Below are 22,782 nucleotides of genomic sequence, written 5' to 3'. Positions count from 1 at the left end.
CTATACTGTATACTTTATGAATCAATAAAAATATTACAATATTTAATTATAAACCTGTGTTTTTCTATCAAAATTATTTCTTGTGTGAATTTTGGGAACCTGTTATTTTCTGTTTAGGTTGAATTTTGGTTGATTTCAAGTAATATTATTCACGTAACTACAAAGAAGTGATTTAAAATAATTATGTTAGAAACTATTTTTAAATGGTAATGTTCATCAAACAAATAAACTTTATATACCGGTATCTATTATGTACCCCAAGGTTCAGTACTTGGAACACTTTTATTTTTACTAATGATAAATGATCTACCTTCCTTTTTATCTGCTTACCCTATACTATATGCTGACGATACCACCTTCCTAAATACTAGTCCTGATGTTACTACACTTAATGATATAACTGAAAATACATGGAATCAGATTTGATTTGGTTTAAGGCTAGCGATTTTTTACTTAATGAGAATAAAACTCAACATATGACTTTTAGTCTAAAGGAAGTGCCTGTTGAGAATAACTTAACATGTGTAAAGTTTCTAGGTATTTATATTGACAACAAGTCATCGTGGAAACAGGACATTAATTATATTTCTGGGAGACTCTCAAGAGTACTATATCTGTTAAGACAACTACAAAATCATGTTCCTGATAACTATGTCAGATCAGCTTACTTTGCTTTTTCTCACAGTATAATTTTGTATGGTACATTATTTTGGAGTAACAATTGTCATGTAAATAACATTCTTCTAATACAGAAAAGGCCATCAAAATTATTTCAAACGCAGACAAATTAGCTCATTGCAGACCTTTGGTTATCAAATCTTAAAATTATGACAATAATTAATCTATACATTTACACAGTACTCCTCTATATAAAAAGTAATCACCAAAATTTACAACTCAGGCAAGACATCCATTCATATAATACTAGAAGCAGTAAATTCACAAATGTCCCATATCAATGACTGTCCAAATCATTAAATAGTTATGAAACACTTGGAATAAAACTGTATAACAAGTTGCCTGCAACACTAAAAGATGAATATATAGATAAATTTAAAAGTAAGTTGTACAGCTCGTTAGTTGCAACGCTTTTTTATTCTTTACAGGAGTATTGTAATTGTTCAATACAAATGTAACGTAGTTTCTAATCTTGTGTTGAGCTAGTATTTAAAATGCATACCGTTATTGTCATTTATTTTGTAATATCATTTCATCATTAATTTAGTTATAGATTTTTATACTTACGTATCACTATTATATCACATTTTGACATTGTCTATTGCTATGTATGTATAGCTTAACGACAATAAAATTCTTTATTATTATTATTATTATTATTATTATTATTATTATTATTATTATTATTATTATTATTATTATTATTATTATTATTATTATTATCTCATGATTTGGGAGTACAGTACGAGTGACAATGCAATATTTTACATCGGCACAGATCTCTATGTACACTCATGTCCAAAATTATTGTCGCATGTCTATAAATATGTTGTTGTAGGAATATAATTTGATAACGAATTCGCCCGGTATTTCTTATAATCGGCAAAGACGTATGTGGCAAATTTCATGTCAAAAGAGCAGTAAATAAGAACAATAAAACAAAAATAAAACTTTCTTGTCCATTTACCAACATTTTGTTTTACATTTATAATTTTCGTATTTATAATTCTTTTCTTATGAAATTTACCACAAATGTACATTTTCCGATTATACACATAGTAACAGTATTAAAAGTACCCTGAAAAACCATTATCAAATTATATTCTTACAAGAAGACAGTTATAGATATGCGACAATCATTTTGGACGAGTGTACATACTTAAGTTGCTCCATAATGTCTTCATAATTAACTGAAGCAAATTTCGTTATCCAATACATATTTCAAGTCAATAGATTCCTTTATAGTGGCGAATCTTCTACACCTTCACAAAAAGTACAAATGGTTCACTCTGTATTATAATGTATTAATTCAACAATAGCTGTGATTCTAAAAAATAAAGGCATATTAACAGTATAACCAACCTTTGAAAAAGAATATTTCCCCACTGACACCTGTTTCTTGTTATATTGAATATTTATAATATCATACTCGGCATATATTCTGTCACCATTGTCGTCAAATGCTACTTTCCCTGTGTCTCCATTGAGCAACACTTGCTTTCTGAGATATCTGAAATTAAAAAAACAATAAAAATAAAAATAAAATAAAATAAAAAAGATGCTAATAGTAGCAATAGTGCTAATAGTGCATATTCAGGATACAGAAATCTACCTTAAAATATATAATTGTTATATAGAGAAATAAGAAGTGCATTGAAAAAGGTAGGAACCCATACAATAGGCGTCAATTCGATTCGTAATTACCACTCTTAAGACTCAAAAACCAATATGAATATCGTGTCGTAAAACCGACTTAAACCCTGTGTGCTCCTGAAGAAGAGTGTCCGAGGATCTCAGTCGAAATATCAGAGGATAGTATTGAGGAACATAACAGGAAAATGATTTAAGATATTACAATGTATTGCATATGCTCGGTAAGTAATCAAAATCGGTTTTGTCTCCGAGTTATGGCTTCGAAAGACCACGTAGCATAGAAACTGTTGGTTATACTAGAAGCAGTGTTGAAATTTTTAGAAAAAAATAGGAAAAAAAAACATACTTGAACTAACCAATAACAACTAATATTGCTAAATACTGTCTTGGAAATACTGCGAAAGAAGTTCTCAATAGAAACTAAAAAATATATAATCACCCAAACAAAGATATCTCAAAATGAAAAGGGGTGGCACAGTGGTGCGTGGGATCCTTGGTTCGATCTCAGCTCGCGCCAACTGAGCTTTGTGGTGGACAAACACCGTGTGCGATAGTTTTCTCGGGGTTCTCCAATTTCCTCCCACTTTCTTTATTCCACCATTTCATTCATTTCTAATCATTACCATCTCTTTTAGCCTAACCTGCACAACCGTGGGACGTAAAGCTCAATGATTTCATTTTAATATGAAAAATTCCAAGTACTTTTAATGTTATTTTATACCGTAGTCCGTCAACTTCTTCTTTTCCGGTAAAGTAAAACACTTTTAAGGTCATCAGATGCTGTTTCTCACTCTCTCTCTCTCTCTATCTCTCTCTCTCTCTGTCTATGCATTACTAGCGCTTCCGGTGGGAATAAAAGGAAAATTATTTTGTGATCTTCAGTTTTAATTTAGGAAACAGTTTTGTAGACGTTTCGAGTACAGACTTCGCATTCATCTTCAGGGATTATAATGTTACGGCTAACGTCGGATGTCAATATCTTCATCTGGCTGATAGCCCGAAAAGACTTATTAAAAAAAGAAACTAAGTCTGAAATTTGTTTTCGCTGTTCCTCAAATAATCTCGTATGTTCATACATCAAAGAGAAAGGGGGAAGTGAAGGGGAGAGAATTACTTTCAGTGTAGATTGTTCCCAGACATGTCCATGGCTCTTGATCCGTCAATGACACTCTTGTCATTGTTACTGGCTGGCAATAGCATGTGTCATATTTTCTATTACTAACTATACGTGACTCACATGGCCAAGAAACTTTCGGTTTTGGTCAGCCCTAGCTCTGAAACTACGCACTTTTGATCACGGGTCTGTATGAACTTTTTTCCTTATTTTGATGTGAGGAATCACCTGTTTCAGTTTGTCGGTCTAGTTCATTAACACCCTATATATATATATATATATATATATATATATATATATATATATATATATATACTACAGTGAAAGATGAATTAATAAATAACATTATGTGCACATAAGACAAACATATTCAAGACCTATTATATCTTAATGCAACATAAAATTCTAATGTACTATTTATTTTTAAAAGAAGTAAATACTCATGTGAGAGATAATTCGTAGTATCCATATGTTTATGTCTATTTATCTACATCTATAACTATATTTAAAGTTACAGTACATACTCAAAAAGATGCTTTCCTGTATCCCAACCAGACATTGTAGTATCACAGGTTCTTGGGGCTTCTTGAATTTCTTCATCGAAATACATTTGCTTTAGCGCTGAAGCGAAGATATAACTGAAAGAAAAGGTTAACATTTTACTTCATCCCGAACTGCAATAACACAGCCACACACAAATACAGGGTGTTTCAAAACAACATCGACAACGTTTCAGAATCCGAACAATTTTTGTACAGGCAGTTTGGTTAGGGCATATAATCTGAAATACTCATTAACTACCCCTGTAAAAAAATTGTTGCGGAAGTACTGCACGATTCTGAAGGATATATTTTTGGATAGAACACATATTAGTTCCTTAGTAAAGTCTTGACCCGACTATGGTTGGCCTCATAATTTTGGAGCTATGGACCTTTAAAGTTCATTTTTCACGTTTTCGGCAGCCTATAACTCCGAAAGGAAGCATATGTGCACCCAGGTTGGTCTATACTTTTTGTCTTATCTTGGTGTCAGGAATCAATTCTCAAATGTTGTCGGTGTTGTTTTGAAACACCCTGTATGAAAGTCCTATGCACTGAACACCAGAGTATGGATTCGATATATTTTGTTGCACAGAATCCAAATTTCGAAACTCCATGATGATTAACCGTGTCAATTCATTTTTATGGGCGAAAACCTTGAGTGATTTTGTATAGGAAGGATACACGTAATACATCCAGGGTCGAATTTAGGGAGAGTGCACCGGTGCACATGCACCCCCATTTGTTGTAAATGTATACTTTCTAAAGTGAGAAGGTACAGTGAAAATAGCAAGACTTTCATAAGGATAGTGTACTATACAAGTATTTATAATATTTCAACTGTCTATGGTTAAAGATATTACTGATCTAGAGCAGCAAGTCGATTATATACTGAAAAATTATAGCGATATAAAGCTGCCGTGGCCCAGTTGGTAAAGCGTTGGCTTTGAATTTGAAAAGTCGTGGGTTCGATTCCCGAGATTAAACACTGAGCATTTCTAGGGCAATTCCTTATTCACACCACATATGTCTAAAGATATTTAAAAAAATACAAATTTAATTCAATTTAATTTAATTCAGAGAATAAGTATGGCAGTACAAAGAGGTAATGCAACCTCTATATTAGGAACCATACCACCAGGTAAAGAGCTAGAGGAGATTTTTCTTCTTTAAAACACGTTTCTTTAAGTCATCTGATTGTTTTATGCTAGAAGAAGAAGAAATTTGATTTGTATATAAAGTTATCTCTAGTATGTGATTTGCATTAGGATTGTTCTGTTTATGTACATGTTATTTAAACTTATTAGTTTTTTAGTTACATTTCACTCAGTTACTTTCAATATTCTTACCAAATTCCTTCTCGTGGTGTATACATGACATTACTACTTGTTATAATAAAGAATTTTTTAAATTTCTAAAAAAAAAAAAAAAAAAAAATTAATTCAAATGTACTGGTGCACCCTCCGTCAGAAAATTCTGGACTCTGCCCTGAATACAGCTATACAAAAACAAGTTCTGTGCACCGGGCCCCAGGGTATGAATTCGATGTAATTTGTTACACAGAATCCAACTTTCGAAACCTTAGGACGATTGACCGTGTCAATTTTTATGGGCGAAAAATTTAAGTGTTTTTGGATACGAAGGACACATCCCCAGTAGCACGCCGGCGTGGGACTTATATTTGTTCGACGTCGGCCAACGCCGGCGTCGTGGGATCTAAACTGGCCCACAATAACCCACCAATTTCCCATATGGGTTCCACATGGGATCTTGGTGGGCTTGCCGATGTTGATTTACCGATATGGGTCCCACGTAGGAATTTGGTTGCTTGCCCATGACAGATTTGCCAATGTCGGTCCCACATGGGGTATAAATAGGCTTGCCTACCAAAAAGAAAAAAGCATGGAAATATTTCCTTTTTCTAATGAATAAATTCGAAGCACATGAAATTAACATTTTTATGGTTCTGTGGCAATTATTTGAAAAAGTGATTTTTCGATTCGGCCTCGATCTATGTCGAATCGATGTCGATCGGCGTACGCAGGTTGTTTGTCAACTATTCAGTTTTAAAACCATAACACCGTATGGCGCTACAAACGGTGCGAAGCGAGGGAAAATCAGGAAAAATATTATGACGGTTGTTTATGAATTTGGTTTCCCTTCAATTTGTTGAAATCGTATAAGAAAATTAGAACCGTGTAATTTTTTTTTTTTTAAAAGAAAACTATAATATATTAATAATTAAAGGTGTGTATTAAAATTAGTGTTTCTTTCATAACTAGAATTTTATCTTTGATTTGCATGAACGATGTCGACTATAGATTAAGAGATCCACATAAACTGTTCCAAATAAATTTTGACTTGTTTCTAGCCCGCGCTCGGTGCAGCTAATCTGGTACTGGTTTTATTGTTACAGGTGCGAACATGTGTAGATATCACTGTTATCCTTAATCAAAGAAATATAGGCAGTTTATTCCAGTTTTTAGCTCCGTTCTTTTTACAAGAAAATATAAAGCTACATCGATTAACCATGAGAGCTAGAACGACGATGTGGGTATGGAGAAGATCTGGGTAGTTCAAAATAGATTCCACATACATCCACATCGATCAACCAGGGAGCTAGGACGATGTGGGTATGGGGCAGATCTAGATGGGCCGACATTGATCCCACATAGGCCGGTATTGCTCAACCAGGGACCAAGATCGATGATGTTGATAAAAGGCAGATCTAGATGGGGCGACATGGATTAATGTGGGGCCAACATTGATCTGGAAGAATCCACATGGGACCCACATAGATCAACATGGACGCCGATGTCTTGGCCAATGTTGGCAAAATGTTTGTCATTCTACATCGATCCATATCGACACCGACATCGATCCCACCAACAAATCCCATGTTGATCGACATCGGCCCATCAATTGTGCTACTGTGGCGTTTTTCGCCTATAAAACAAAATTGACATGGTCAATTGTTCTAGGGTTTCAAAATTTGGATTCTGTGTAACAAAATACATCGAATCCTGGGGTCCGTTGGACATAACTTTTTTCTTTCTTTTTGTGTGTGTGTGTGTGTAGTTGTGTAATTATTCTATTTTGACAAATTAACGCAAATGAAATTTTTCAAAGGATTACTAGAGTTACACGCGTACTGAATTACGGTTTAGCTCAATCAAGGACTGATTTGATATTGTTTTTCATATGCTGGAACTGATTAAACCCTATTGATTCTTGCACAATTTTATGTTGTCTTAACCAACTGTTTTCCTATTTTATATCTTTTAATAATGCATAGATACTTATATAGAAAGAAACTCTCCGAAAAGAGAGGCACATGTGAAATTTTCTGACATTAGATAACTAATTCTTATTAATGTAACACAAATGATAAAAGCAATTAGTATGCGAAATAACTTAAACAAGTACAACTTACTTAACATTATCACTGTAGAAACTTTTCTTAACGTAGTTCAGACCGTCCCAATCTAGCATAACAAGGAAGAAATGGCAATGAATCTAATCTTGTAATGCTAAGATTATGGGTAGTTTCTCATCCACAGTTTTTCAAGAACATGACCAAAGATAATCATCTCGCTTCAAAATAATCTACACCACAACCATTGTCAGTGTACAATATGACTCAAACTGTCTCGCACTATGTAACTGCACCTGTGCTTCAGGATACAGCCGATATTATTTTGTTCAAAGATTGATAATTACAATGTCAGCTCTGAAACAAAGTAAGGCCCAGTATCGCCATTCGCGATTATGTTCGCGAAAAACAATAAAAGCAGGTTCTTTTGATGTCGACTCTTACGTAAAGGAAACGTCAAAAGTTGTTACGGTAAGTAGCAATTTATCATAATATATGTAGCTTATAGTCTATGACTTACCTCAGTAATTGACATAAATAATTTACTCTTTAACAAGAAATTAAATAGTGTTAGTTTATTATATCTGAATATATTTTTTAAAGAAGAACACAATTTGAAAATAGTGCAGTGATAAAACAAATTAATCATATACATTCCTTTTCTTTACAGCTCTATAGAAGATATGCAAGGCAGGATTCCAGTCCAGCGGTCCATCAATTTTAGGTACGTATTCCAAGGTATTCAAGACAGGTAAGTATTTTCTTAAACAGTTTTAGCAGAAGATATTTATTAGATTAAGTTAGTTTAATCATAGAATTTTCGATGATAGTAGTAGTAGTAGTAATAGTAACTTTAGAATAGGTTAAGGTTACGTTATTTTCCTTTTCCAGAAGTTAGGGTTTTGTATTTATTTATATTGTAATACAATAGGCAGTAGAAAATAATACTGTTCCATATATAACACTAATACTTAGTTGATACAAATTATTGTGATGGACGGTATTTTAAAAAATAGTTTAGTTAGTAAGCAGAGTTCGAAGTTTTCTTTGGAAGTTAGGTTAGGTTTCAGCAAAAAGCAAGATATGCTTGGTAACCTCTATAAATCAGTACTGAATATAGTAACATACTTAGTTTTCTTTTATTGTTTGTATATTGATTCTTTTAAAACATGTTAAATAATGTAATTTAATTTTCTTTACAGATTCCGAACGAATTGCAGCTGATTCCTCTCCATCCAACATGTTCCAAATATGTTACTAATATAGTACTCGTTTTCATCACGATACATTATATCAACATTGTGGCACCACACTTAAATACTATTTATAATCGCCACATACTCTTCATAATTCTTAGCTGCAATCGCAAGCTAACATATTCTTCATAATATACATATTTATTGAAATTACAATTTTGATTTGGAATAGGAGGAATGTCAACAGCATTGTATTATATTTCTTAAAATGAAGGTATGTTACAATAATATGCAGTTATGGAATTCATCAAGCTATCAATGTACAAAATTATTGGTAAGTTGTTCATGCATATTCTCTGATTCAATCACTCATTACTTACTAACCATGCTGCATCCAGAAAAGATCTGAGATTATCGAAATTCTGAGGTCATTTTAACTAGAATTTAGAAGGCAGTAATATGTCTTAGATCTTCACGATATTCATAATTAGTGGCATTATATTATGGGAAGAATGGACCTTCCCATATAATGTTATCACTGCTGCGTCATTATTTTCTATTCACGACTTTAAACACAAATATTCAAAAAAAAAATTTAAAGTTTAAGATTTACCTGTTTGCTTTCCATACTTATTATGCACTTTTTTTAAAATTACCAGGTCTAAACTTAGCTTCACTAAAGGTTTTGTAAATAATTATTGGATATAGTATACGTAAGACCGTCTGAGTTCCAGAAGAAGCTGGACGCTCATACTTTTAGGGATTATTCATTGAGTATCTACGAACTTAGAAAGGGGGTAACAAACCCACTTTCATTTATTTATCCACTGATACGAAAATAAAAAAGAACGTACATATTTGCCCTTGTACTTTATATGCTATAGGGCATTACATTATATGCAACAAGGATTTTGGTCTGCATCATGATATAAATTTAAAAATATTTAACATTTTTCGAAGCGAAATCAACAAAATTTATTCTAGAAAGTAAAAATAGAATGTTAAGCACATATAATGAAGACAACGCAGTGATTTAATTTGGTAACGTATAAATATATAATATGAAGTATCCTCGCGCACGGAAGACAGGGGGTTCTCATGTATACTATTACCTAATTATTTTATATTTTTAGTTTTGAAGATTAAATATTTCTTGTTTCTGTTTATTTTGTATGTTAAAAATTCGTCAAACTCTTCTTGCTAAACAATAATCTGGAAACTTTCTTATTCCATCAACTAACATCAGATATTCGAAATTTTTAAAATTAAATGTAATAAAATAATCTTCTTCTTCTTCTTTTCTGTAGTATAGATTTGTGCTCATCAAATAAATCGCTGATCGCAGAGAAAATTAAACTAATTAAAATAATTACAAAATTAATACTTGAACGAAAATGAAACAAAAACAGATTAATTATTTCTGGAACGAAAATAAACAAATAGTGTAACGCTATACAAGCGGGGCGTTACAACTAGGTAGGTCAGAATATAATGGAAATATCTGTCTTCAATCTGATATCGTATGAGAACTTTTGGTCACCATTTCTCAAGACATGACCGATTTTAACAATATTGTATCAATCTGTTTACACCATAACTAATACAAATTTCTGTCAATGTAGCTGAAACCATCTACAAGAACAGTGGATTCAAACACATAAATAATGCCTAAGAGCTTCACTCAATATCGTCCTCTGATGTGGAAGTGTGATGAAGGCAAAGGTGCATTGAAATTGTCGAATATTTGTGTTTTTATATATTTTTATCACATAACTTTAGGAGATGCGTTGTCGTTATTATTATTATTATTATTATTATTATTATTATTATTATTATTATTATTATTATTATTATTATTATTATTATTATTATTCCACTTTGTTCTGGAACACGCTATAAGGGAAAACATAGAAAACGTACCAGGGCCTAGAGTTGAATGGTATTCACCAGGTTATGGCGTATGCTCGTGGTGTAAATTTAATAGGGGATGATAGGAGAAGAATAGAAAGAAATGCAGAGATCTTATTAAACGCTTGCAGGGACATGGGTTTAGAAGTAAATGCAGAGAAAACTAAATACATGGAAGTTCGTCGGGATCGTAATACGGCAAATTATGGATGTGTTAAAATATCAAATAATACTTTTGATAAAGTGGATTCTAGGATCAATATTAACAGTTGAAAATCATATTCATGAAGAAATTAAATGTCGACTAAAAGCAGGGTATTCATGTTGTTATTCAGTTCAAAACCTTTTGTCGTCGCAAATTCTGTCAAGGAATTTGAAGCTTCAAATATATAAAACGATAATCATGCCTGTTGTTCTGTATGGTTGCGAGACATAGTCGCTTACTCTGAGGAAAGAACATAGGCTGAAAGTAATTGAAAACAACATCCTGAGACAAATATTCGGACCCAAGAGGAACGGGAATGGGGAATGGCGGAAACTTCATAACGAGGAACTACATAATTTATACTTATATAATTTGGCGGAAACATTGTTGGGGTCATCAGGGGCAGGTCATGTAGCCAGGGTGGGAGAAAGTAGGAACGCTTTCAAAGTCTTAACTGGAAGATCAATTGGAAAACAACCAACAGGAAGACCTAGGTGCAGATGGAAGGATAATATTAAGATGGTGCTCTCACAAATAGGAAATATAAATAGAAACGGAATCCAGTTGGCTAAGGATAGAAGTCAGTGGAGAGCTTTAGAGGACGCGGCATTGAACCTCCGGGTTCCATAGGTCATAGAGTTAGTTAGTTAGGTAGTTAGTTTAGTTAGTTAGCCTTGCTCAGTGTGTTGGTGTGTTTAGTTTGATAATATTGAAACAAGGTGTGATAAAATAATTAAAGAACATTTTCCAGAACTGAAGAGGAGAATAGACAAATGAAAGGATAGTAAAAGGAAGGAGATCGAGAGAAGGAATGGAAATCTGATGAATACACAGTTAGCGTGTCGAAACTGTTATATGGTACTTGTACCGATTATGGCCCGGGTCCCTAATATGACCACAGACAATATCTCTGCAGATTTACGTTGGTGCTGCTGGATGACAATATAAACTATGTCCTGATGACAAGCGTAAACATATTGCAGAGATATGGTGCAGAGATATTGCAGAGATTGTGCAGAGATATGGTGGGTGGGCCATATTAAGGACCCGGGCAATAATCGGTACAAGTACCATATTATTGTATTTTTTATATATATTTCTATCACCTAGCCTTGCCAGTGTTATTGTGTTCCGTTTTCAGTTTATAACCTGAAATCTTTCCCTTTATTATTTCACTTACATGCTATCCCTTATGTGTAATTTTTCATCTGTAGAATTGACTAGTCTCAAACCCAGCACTCCTAAAGGGGCGTTGTTGGCGGCAAGAGCCTGCTCAGTTACTATCCACACATAGCCTGCTTGGGTCATATTAAATTTCGCTGCATCGTTGAATATTACTTCGGCATCTCTTTTTCTGAAAAGAAAAGGAAAAAAAATATGTATACAGGCTAATTTAGAACAACATAAAAGTTTCTAACGAAAACGTCTCTTCGGAAACGTACAGATACCTTTTCTATTAATGCGAAAATATCACAAATATATGTGCTTAAATATTTTACTTTAGGCGTGTGTGAGAATAAATGGACAAAGCTGTACAATTGAGTGGTAAATTAATTACTCCGGGAGTGAGATTGTGGTTCGATTCCCTCCAGTCTAACAAAGTTTTTGCGTCAACATTGCTATCTCCAATTTTATTGTTGGAATTTTATCTTGATATCTTAGCTGACTCTTAGGCCTTTGGTATACTTATCTCGCTATTTTATTGTCCTAAACTATGTAATTAAAGCAAATTTATAAATTTTCAATGTTACTTGGCACTTTAAATAATGTTCACACATTGATATCATAATTCTTACTCTGCTTAATTTCAATATTTTTGTCCTATCGGTTTTAATGATTCCAGCAAGCTAAGACGCTCAACGGGATATGTGTACGGGGTGTGTTAGAAAGGTAATGAGGCATTTTCTGTTAACGATGAAGTTTATTATTTTTAGACATCAAGGTTATCCCCCTTCAAAATAGTCCCCTTGGGCAGTTACAAGCAATGGAGGCGTTGTTTCCATTCTTCATAGCAATGCTGGAAGGCTTTAGCTGGAATACTTTTCAGCTCATGGCTTACTCTTTTCTGGATATTATCAAAAGTACCAAAATTGTGCCCTTTCAAGTAATTTTTGAGCAAGGCGTATAAAACGAGATCACGGGAACTGAGTTCCGGCGAATAAAAAGATTGAGGAACTACATAAATGCTCTTTTATGTCAAAAGTTCATGCTGTGCTACATGATGCGTTGTCGTGGTGCAGCACCCTCTCAAGGACTTCCCGATAAAAAGTTTGATTGACAGTTTATCCTGTTGGCACAAATTCCTTGTGAACGAGCCCCGAAAAGTGGACGATAACACCTCCAGATGATATTTTTTGAACATGCCCTGGATACGGAATGTTCTCCATAAGTATTTTTTTTAACTTTTCATAAGTCAGAGTAGCGAATTCGCCAAGCTTTACACAAACTTTGGTAGCACAACGTTGCTTAAACTTTTGTCGGTCTACTTTCGTAATGCACCTCATAAACACAACTTCACTTCAGACGCTCTCAATAATCGTGTAACGACTTATCATAACTCAGTAATATCAATTACTGAAAATATGGATAAATTTAATGTTACGTGTTTATAATTCTCCTGTCAAAGCTTTTCCTGTTATTCCCATTATGCTTGAAAATTTGTGGCAAGAATTAGGATGCCATTCATAATATATACAAGACATAATAAGTAGAATGCGAGCGTTCAATTACAAAATACATGTTGTTCTTAAACTTATAAATGCATCTATATATTTATTAATGTTAAAAGTTTGAATGGAAGCTCCATCATCGTCAGCGGCTTTTTTATCGTTAATATACAAACACCCTGTTGTTTAAACACATTTCATGGTTTCCATTATGTATCGAAAAAAATTCCGCCATAGTTAAATTTGCCTATAACATTCTGACACATCGTACCATGACGTGGAAAGATATATCTTTCCACTACAACATTTTTCTTTGGATTTGCAAACATTAAAAAAAAAAATCCAATATTTTACCATTATTAGCTGCCTCTTCACTGCTTAATTTATATGTATCAAACAATTCAATACATTATTATCTGCCTCTTTACGAATTACATTAAGTAATTATAATTGCTTTAACTTCCGGTGATTTATTTTCGTGACCTGCTGCTTTCATGTATATCTGAAAGTTTTGATGAAACCTACGACAGTTTTCTGCGACGTTGACATCCAGCGGCAATTCTTTTGGTATTCTTGCTCTTGCACCTGTCATTCCTTGTTACTTGTTAGTACCTATAGTTACTATCTATTAAAAACACATTACCAGACAACAAATAGGATTTACAAATTGCAGGAACACAATATTCTGATCTATTTAAGAACTGACGACAGATGTATTATTATTAATTTAATTTTACAATGTGCCACAATTCTACAACTGTGCCATGTCCCGTTTTATAGTTGATTATTGACAATTCAGCCAGTACATTTCAGTGACTATTATAAAATTACTTGATACACCCTAGTTCTTCTTGTTCACCTCAACCATAGGTCGGTGGGCAACATGGAAATTTTAAAACTTTTCTCTTCCTTGGGAGAGTTGTTTTATACTTTGATAAGGCCCCTTCTTCGTAACTGCAACTAGACATTCTATCCTTGGTCTTCCTCTTCCTGGTTTTTCTTCTGCCTTTTCCTCTATCAGCACAGTGATCCAATCGGAGTGCTGAAAAAGATGGTCAAGCATGCTGTTTCTTCTTTTTCCTATTATCTTCATAATCTGTAGTCCTTCATTAGTTTTACTTAGTACGTCTTAATTCCTTTTCCTTTCGGTCCATGATATGTGCAGCATTCTGCGCTAACACCACTTTCCAAATGCTTCCAGCTTAGATATTTCAGCTTTTCTCAATGTCCACGTTTCTGATTCGTAAAGCGCCACACTCCATACCAGAGTCTTAATAAGTCGTTTACGAACGCCCAACGACACATTTCTTGATGTTAGTATTCCTCTTTTCCTATTTAATGCTTGTTTAGTCTGCTCTATTCTGGAACTTACGTCTTTTTCACTTCTTCCGTCTTTTTCACTTCTTCAATGATACACCGTATAGTTTGAAACAAATATAACAGATTCAAATACTACAATGATCCTGTTCCAGTCACTTACTGTAGCTTCAATTGCATTGTGAAACAATTTACCAATAAATAAGTTATAATCGTGAACCTAAGTTAATAATAGTCACAACCATTAGTCAGTTTAGTTTCTTTAGTAGCCATACATATAATTAAGTTATTGCTAGGTCAATGCATTTAAAAATAAAATTAGTTAAAAGACCGTACATTCTATTTGATCGATTCACTAATTGCACTTCTTGCTGTACAAATGCTTACAATTAGTAATTAGAAATATGGATGAATTAGAGTTTAGCCGTCCGTTTCTCTAATCCATCTTTCTAGTTACTAGCTCTAAACAAAAACATTGTTAAGACATTTAATAATACTTACGTTGCATATAACAGATAAACTCTACATTGAGCACTTTTCATTTGTTGCAAATGTCCCATAAAGCTGTCTAATCCTGCCTCAAATTCGATCACATCCTCCACCTATTAACGAGTAAAAAAATAAAATAAGTTAAAATATCTTATCAGTCTTTACGAATCAAATATACAATATAATTCTCCTTACACGTTATTAAAATAATGTAATGATATTTAGAAATTAATTGATAGTACACTACAATAAACTCTTTCATGTAAATGAAATCAAGATACTCTTTTGAAGTCCAGCAATTAAACTACATTCTAAGGGGAAAACAAATTAAATCAAGAATTAATTTCAATGATTTCTGATTACGTGGAGTGTGGATGAATTCGTTAATGCAGTACATTGATAGATATCAATATATGTTCCTGTGGAATGCATAAGTAGGAACACAAGTTCTGTTCTGCCAACAAGAATTTGATATTGAATATCTTATATTTAGTTTTCATCTTTATGCTCACACATAATTCAATATATATAAACTATTCTAAAAATATGAAGAGAAAAAATAACTGAAATAACAAATTACAATACTATTAGTCATACTAAATATCAATTAAGGCGTTATTAATCATTTTCAAATATCTACTGCTATATAATTCATAAATATAGTAACAAAGAAAAAATTGTGTTTTACAAGATAAGTTCTCGTTATTTTTTGAGCTTTCTTTTAATTGTCACTAACATTTGAATATGTATTGAAATTATACAAAGTGATGTCCATATTTTTTGGATCTTTTTGGTACAAGGGTAAATTATGTTGAATATTCCAAGATAAGTGTTGTATTATATGTGGTAATAAGGTTTATGTGTCTGTAAATAGTACTGCATTTGTATGTACATATAACATTATATTGCTATATGCATATTTCTAACAGCTACTTTATAAACATTTATGTTCTTGTATGTTTAGTAACTATTTTTCTGTACTATGTTATTATCTTATGTGCGTATTTGCCTAAATACTTTACTATGTGTTATACTAAAGTACTTCTGTGTAGCTATATTATTTACGTTGTCTTGTATTTCTTTTCTTTTAGGATATTGACTATGCATGGTAGTCACATTTATAATCATAAGAAATCATAGCTCGATATGTAAGTTAAATATGCGCAATAAATATAAAAATGATGCTTATATATATATATATATATATATATATATATATATATATATACAGGGTGTTACAAAAATGTGTCACAATATTTTGGGACCGGATTCCTCAAATCAAAATAAAAGAAAAAAGTGTTCATATGGACTTGTCCTTAAAAGTGGATAGTTTTAGAGTTATAGGATGACGAAAACGTGAAAAAGTAAACTTTAAAAGTTCATAGCTCCACTTCTATGGGATCTATCGTAGTTGGGTCAAGACATCACCAACAAACTGGTATGTGAACTGCCCAAATATCCATGTTTAAGAATGCTTAAGTACTTGCGCATCAATTTTTAGAGAGGTAGGTGGAGAGTGATCAAGTACTCCCAAACAGCCTTTCTAAAAATGATCGTGCAAGTACCGGAGGTTCTGAAAGATGGACATTTGGATAGTTCACATACTAGTTCCTCAGTAATGTCTTGACCTGATTGCGATCGGTCCTACAGTAGTGGAACTATGGCCATTAAAAGCACATTTTTTCACGTTTTCGGCACCCTATAACTGCGAAACTATGCACTTCCTGCCACAGGTCCATATGAATTTTTCTCTTATTTTGATGTGAGGAATCAAATCCCAAAATATTGTGACAAATTTTTGTAATATATATATATATATATATATATATATATATATATATATATATATATATATATATATACAGGGTGGTAGGTAACTCCACCGACAAATTTTGGGAGGCAATTCCTTATACGAAATGAAAGAAAAAAGTTCTAATAAACGTGGGCCGAAAAATGCCTCCTTTCAGAATTATGATCCATTGAAAATTCGAAAAATCATTTTTCAAAACTCTCTAACTTAGAAACTATAGGGCCTATCCCAAGCGGCTTAAGGAATTACACAGGAAGTGGTATACGCTCTATCTAAATATCAATGTTTCAGAATTCACCGGTACCAGCGAAACGAACGCACCATTAGTACTTAAAGGAGTACCCCTATACTTCAACTTCCTTTTCACAGTACCTTTCACCTATAACGGAGGATGGTAAAACATGGATATTTAGATAGAGAAGATACTAGTTCCTGTGTAATTCCTTAAACCGCTTGGGATAGGTCCTATAGTTTCTAAGTTAGGGAGTTTTGAAAAATGATTTTTCGAATTTTCAATGGATCATAACTCTGAAAGGAGGCATTTTTCGGCCCATGTTTATTAGAACTTTTTCCTTTCATTTCGTATAAGGAATCGCCTCCCAAAGTTTGTCGGTGGAGTTACCTACCACCTTATATATATATATATATATATATATATATATATATATATTAGTGGTTTCCAACTAGCCTGTCACTAAGTCCCATAGGTTGTGTCGCGAAATTTTAGAATTTAAAAATGATGAAGCATTTAATAATTAGTTGAAATCAATGTCGAGACAGTTGTACCAGTCAATGCCTCCTGCGGCAGTAACAAGTCTGAGCACTATATACAGTCACTACTTTATAAAAACTTGTCAGTCTTATATCATTATAATTTATATTATTAATAATTAAAAACTTAAACAACTATATCGCGATATCGAGTCATTCAGAAAAATGTGTCGTCAGTATACAAAAAAGTTGGAAACCATTGTATATGGTAAATCATTCTAAACATTTACGTAAAAGTCAATACATTTATTTTATAAAACGTGTTTATGTTATAATTAACTGTAAAGCAATAGTAGAGATAGAACAAAACTTTTGTAACTGAATATAAAACCGTTGGATTGATTCGCCCTCACATTTCTACAAAGCCTTTTTTTGTAGATAGTAAGAAGTTTTAACATCAAAAGCAAAAGCACAGAAGAGAATTTAATATTTGCAAAAGTGAAGAATTAGATAATTCTTCATTGCTCTAATTTCATCTACAAATAGAAACTTGGGATACTCAAAGATTGATAGTGGTAATATTTTTCGAATGAAATTCAAACTAAAAACAATCTTCCTCTACAAACACAGTTGAACACAAAATTTGAAAATACGTCAATTTAGTTTTCAATCATCTCTACTAAAGACTGAAATATTTATATTTAATACCTATAACGCTATGAATTTATGTTTATGTACTTAGAAAGCGTAGACACAGCACAAAAGTACAATATTTAACACAGTAAGCAGCAATTGAAATAAAGTACATGTACAATCATATTACAAATGAGCAATATAATAACTACGAACATGGCTATAGATAATACGGATTGTCATTAAGAATTGATTATTAAAGGTAAAAATTGCGTCAAGATGAATGATTAACTAGAGCTTCACTTTATATCTTATTTGGTTCACATCAAATGATCGAATGCTTCTTCTTTAATTATCATTTTCAAATGAGAAGCACATATATGAGAAAAGTCTGATAAGATTCGTCACTGTGAAAATAAAATCGCATTTAATTTCGTTTGGAACGTAGAAAAGTCACTTTTAAAGCAATCAACTATAATGTTTATTTCGTTGTATTAATGCGAAATAATTTTTCAGCAATGTTCAACGTGAAAAATATATGAAAGATTAGTGAAACAAGCATGAGAGGAATATGCTAGGTACGGTATAACATAAAAAGTCATGAAGAAAAAAAATAATACGTAAAAATATATATGACTTGCATACACATTTATGGAGCTTTTGAATTGTCAAATGACTGTCACAGATCAATTTGTAAAAAGGGATCCGCTTATCCTTTTAAAATTCTTTCTGTAACTTTGGTTTTTAAAAAAATCTCAATCTGAAAAAATGTAAAAAGTAGTGAGCATTTCCTGTGGTTATCTCATACATTGGCCGCTGCTCAGAGCTCATAAACGTGCGATATTACAGTCAAAAACAAGAAAAATAAATAAATGTTAACTTCAACTGTTATGAGGACTATTACCATTCATCTCATTTCCTTAACATTTTCATTCCTGAATGTTTGTTGTCCTTTAAAATTTTCAGATGCCTCTAGAACATTATTCATGAAGGATAAAAATTGCAGCAAAAGAAATAATAATAATAATAATAATAATAATAATAATAATAATAATAATAATAATAATAATAATAATAATAATAAGCATGAAAGGTGTCTCAGTGGTAGTGTGTTGACTTCTAGCGCGTGGAGTCCGTGGTTTGATCGCAGCTCCGCCAAGTGTGTTTTGTGTGAACAAACGCCGTGTGCGAGGGTTTTCTCAAGGTTCTTCCATTTCCTCCAAATTTTATTACTCCATCATTATTATCTTCCTTAGCCTCGGTACATAAACATGTGACATTAAATTAAAAATAAATGAAAAGGATAAAAAGAAACACATTTATCGGGGAAGAGCGCTCAAGAAAATGCATGGTTCTGCGTATTGCAGTAATTCGTTTGTCTAGTCGCCAGAATGTTTGGTTTGACTACAATCTGTTACTTATCTAATGAACTACATCAATATACAGTATAATCAATTCATTTTTAATTCCTTGTACTTATTTATTTAGTTTACTTCCATTTTTTATTCTTCATGAAGAACAAGTCTACAGGGGATAGCCGAAAGTTTGAAAGTGCAAGGCTTATTCTGGAATAGCTTTTTGAAAGGAAATTCTTTCGCACTTCGCTAATTCTTTCACACAATAATTCTAAAACATTTAGTTCAAACTAAATATTTCGCGAAGTGTAGAAAACAACGTCTTAACTATTAAATGTAAATACGTGCAATAAATAAAATAAAACCCGCTATCTATAAAACATGAAAATTGCTGCCACAAATATTCATTCAAACCTTCATTTGAAAATTCTTTCAGCCTTCAGTGGATCTGCAAAGAATTACAGTAAAACTTAAAGAAAAAACTGGAATTTTTCATATTGCTATAATTCTGATGAAATTAGGAAGTACGAGGGTGAGTCAAAGATTATTCGCAATGTAGCTATAACTTTTCTTACATTGTTCATACTGACCTCTGACCTCGTATTGTTATCCTATTGTGGTCATGCTATGAAAGTTTGATCCTAATTTCCTCATTTGTCTTCCATTTGTTGCAGATAGAGAATGGCCGCTCTATTAGAAATTTGCACTAAAGAGGAGCAACGAGCAGTGATCAGAGGCCGCAATCCATCAACGACTTTCGGCACAATACGGGAACAGTGTCTTGAGGCAACGCAGTTCTACGAATGGATTCAAAAATTCAAGAAAACAGTTCAATGGTCGTTCAGCTCCTTCCTCCAGCGTAACACTTGTGCGACCATTTTTGAACTTTCGAATCTATTCGTAGACCTCCGTTGCGGCAAGACACTGTTCCCGTATTGTGCCGAAAATATTTGATGGATTCTAGTCCCTGATACACCTTCCGACCACAAAAACCTGATTCACTGCTCGTTGTTCCTCTTGGGTGCAAACTTCTAATGGAGCAGCCATGATCTATCTGCAACAAAAGAAAACAAATGGAAGAATTAGAATCAAATTTTTATAGCATGACCATAACAGTATAACAATGAAATACACGAGGACAGAGGTCCGTATAAACAGAAGTTATAGCTACATTCCGGATAATTTTTGACTTACTCTCGTATTTTGAAATGAAGACCTTAAATTAATGTTAAAGGAACCAGATTTTTATGATATTTGAGTCTACGGCTTAATTTCCTCCCACAATTCGTGTGCGTGCATCATCACGGACCAAGTATGACACAAGAAGGGATGATGTCAAAGGAAAGAAATTTGATATTTATTGAAAATAAGAAACTTCACAAATCAGAGAAAAAATTGAGCAGAGTTGATGAAAAACGAATCTCTGCACAAATAACATAATCTTCACATACATTTAGATATAATAAATATACCACTCATTACATAATAGCATCAACAAACAACGGTTGAAGCTACAAACATTAAAATGTCCTGGTACAAAACAGTGTTGGCAGCATTACTTAGAACTTCACACAATATACTGCAAGACATAAGCGCTTACCTGCCTGACAACACTAAGGATCATAATTCTTTTATATTACGTATTAAGAGCCTGTCTTGCTAAAAATAACTCAAAATTTACCATTTTTCTTTTGCTTGTTTTTCATAAGTGAAAGGAGATAAAGAAATGCAACTTATCACAATCATAGATAATGTTATTCAACAACAGAAAATATGAACTTGAAGAATTTTTAGTGTTGCCATCTATAGAAATTACAGTGTTGCCAGAATAACATTTTCCTCAAAATCTAAATTAAGGCAACGACTAGGAACGAATTCAACTGCATTTGATTATGTATCACGTTTCCTTGGTATCCTGTGAACTACTTTTTAAATAATAGTTGTATTTAATTTGTAATAAACAAAATAGTTTAAACATACAGTTATTAAAACTGAATAATAACGTTATTTAAAAAGTAGTTCACAGGATACCAAGACAACATGATACATAATCAAATGCAGTTGAATTCGTTCCTCTAGTCACTGTTTTAACTTAGATTTTGGGGGAAATGCTATTCTGGTAACACTGTAATTTCTGTGGATGGCAATTATTCAGGTTCATATTTTCTGTTGTAAAACAGCATTATCTATGATTGTGGTAAGTTGCATTTCATTATCTCCTTTCACTTATGAAAAGCAAGCAAAAGAAAAAATTGTAAATTTTGTGTTATTTTTAGTAAGGCAGGCTCTTAAGCACTAGTCAATTCAAAAATATAGAAAAGCAATCTAGAATATGTATGTACATAAGTTAAATTTGATTTCTTCATAACTATATGCTATTAATTGTAAGGTAATGGTGTATGTGCAGTTGCCAGTAGAAGTCCAAATACCTCCCATAATGTTCTTTTGTCAATAATTTAGAGACAAACAGATCAATGTGTGAAAGTTTTATTCGGCGTAGAGAGAACGTTGTGACCTATTTATATGTTATCAATAACATATTCAAATTAAAAGTGAAGTTTTCAAGAACAACATGTATCACCAGTAGTCCATATACAAGAAAGATTTCTATCATAATTATATTTCCATCTTCAGAACCATTTGTTATTATGTTTAATATTTATTACTGATGTTACATTTTCTCAATTAATATTAAAACTGAAAATAATATCAGATTACTTCCACTTTCGGTTTGGGTAGAGAGGTTAGAATGGGGATAAACTATATTCTTGGAACGCTAGGATAGTTTGGAAATCTAAGGAAGAAAAAACATACAGCTAAAACTATATTTTTGGTTATGTACAACTGCAGAAAAGAAGAATTATTAAAATGCACACAATCTTAAGAGGCCTCATTAGGGTGAAATTAAAATACGGCTGATTTTACAGTAATTATGTGATATCTTCAAATAGATAAAAGATAATCGAAATGTGGAACACGAGCTCGCTAGACAATATTATTTTACATGAGATACCGTTATCACGACTCACTTATCTGCTTTCGGTTTCCACTCATTTAGAAAATCGGCATTTATTTTCGCGTTTATAAATGGCTGCAAACCGAAAGCTACTAGGTGACTCATGATAACGGTATCTC

General features: G+C 32.6%; 1 protein-coding gene across 3 annotated transcripts in view; it reads right to left on the bottom strand.

Annotated features, from left to right (window-relative positions):
- The window catches only part of LOC145681293 (glutamate [NMDA] receptor subunit 1-like), a 132,644-nt gene that overhangs the window by 39,361 nt on the left and 70,501 nt on the right, over positions 1-22,782 (bottom strand). For all 3 annotated transcript variants that reach the window (XM_081752934.1, XM_081752937.1, XM_081752935.1), the window contains exons 6-9: positions 15,151-15,251; positions 11,847-12,020; positions 3,970-4,083; positions 2,041-2,188 (exon numbers count right to left, since the gene is read on the bottom strand). In XM_081752934.1, the coding sequence (XP_081609060.1) occupies positions 2,041-2,188; positions 3,970-4,083; positions 11,847-12,020; positions 15,151-15,251 (537 nt within the window). The remainder of the gene's footprint in view (positions 1-2,040; positions 2,189-3,969; positions 4,084-11,846; positions 12,021-15,150; positions 15,252-22,782) is intronic.

Source organism: Thermobia domestica, chromosome 3, assembly GCF_964235325.1.
Source record: "Thermobia domestica chromosome 3, izTheDome1.hap1.1, whole genome shotgun sequence".
Classification (NCBI taxonomy): domain Eukaryota; kingdom Metazoa; phylum Arthropoda; class Insecta; order Zygentoma; family Lepismatidae; genus Thermobia; species Thermobia domestica.
Note: the sequence above shows the minus strand (reverse complement) of the source record. Positions and strands in the feature narration are given on the sequence as shown.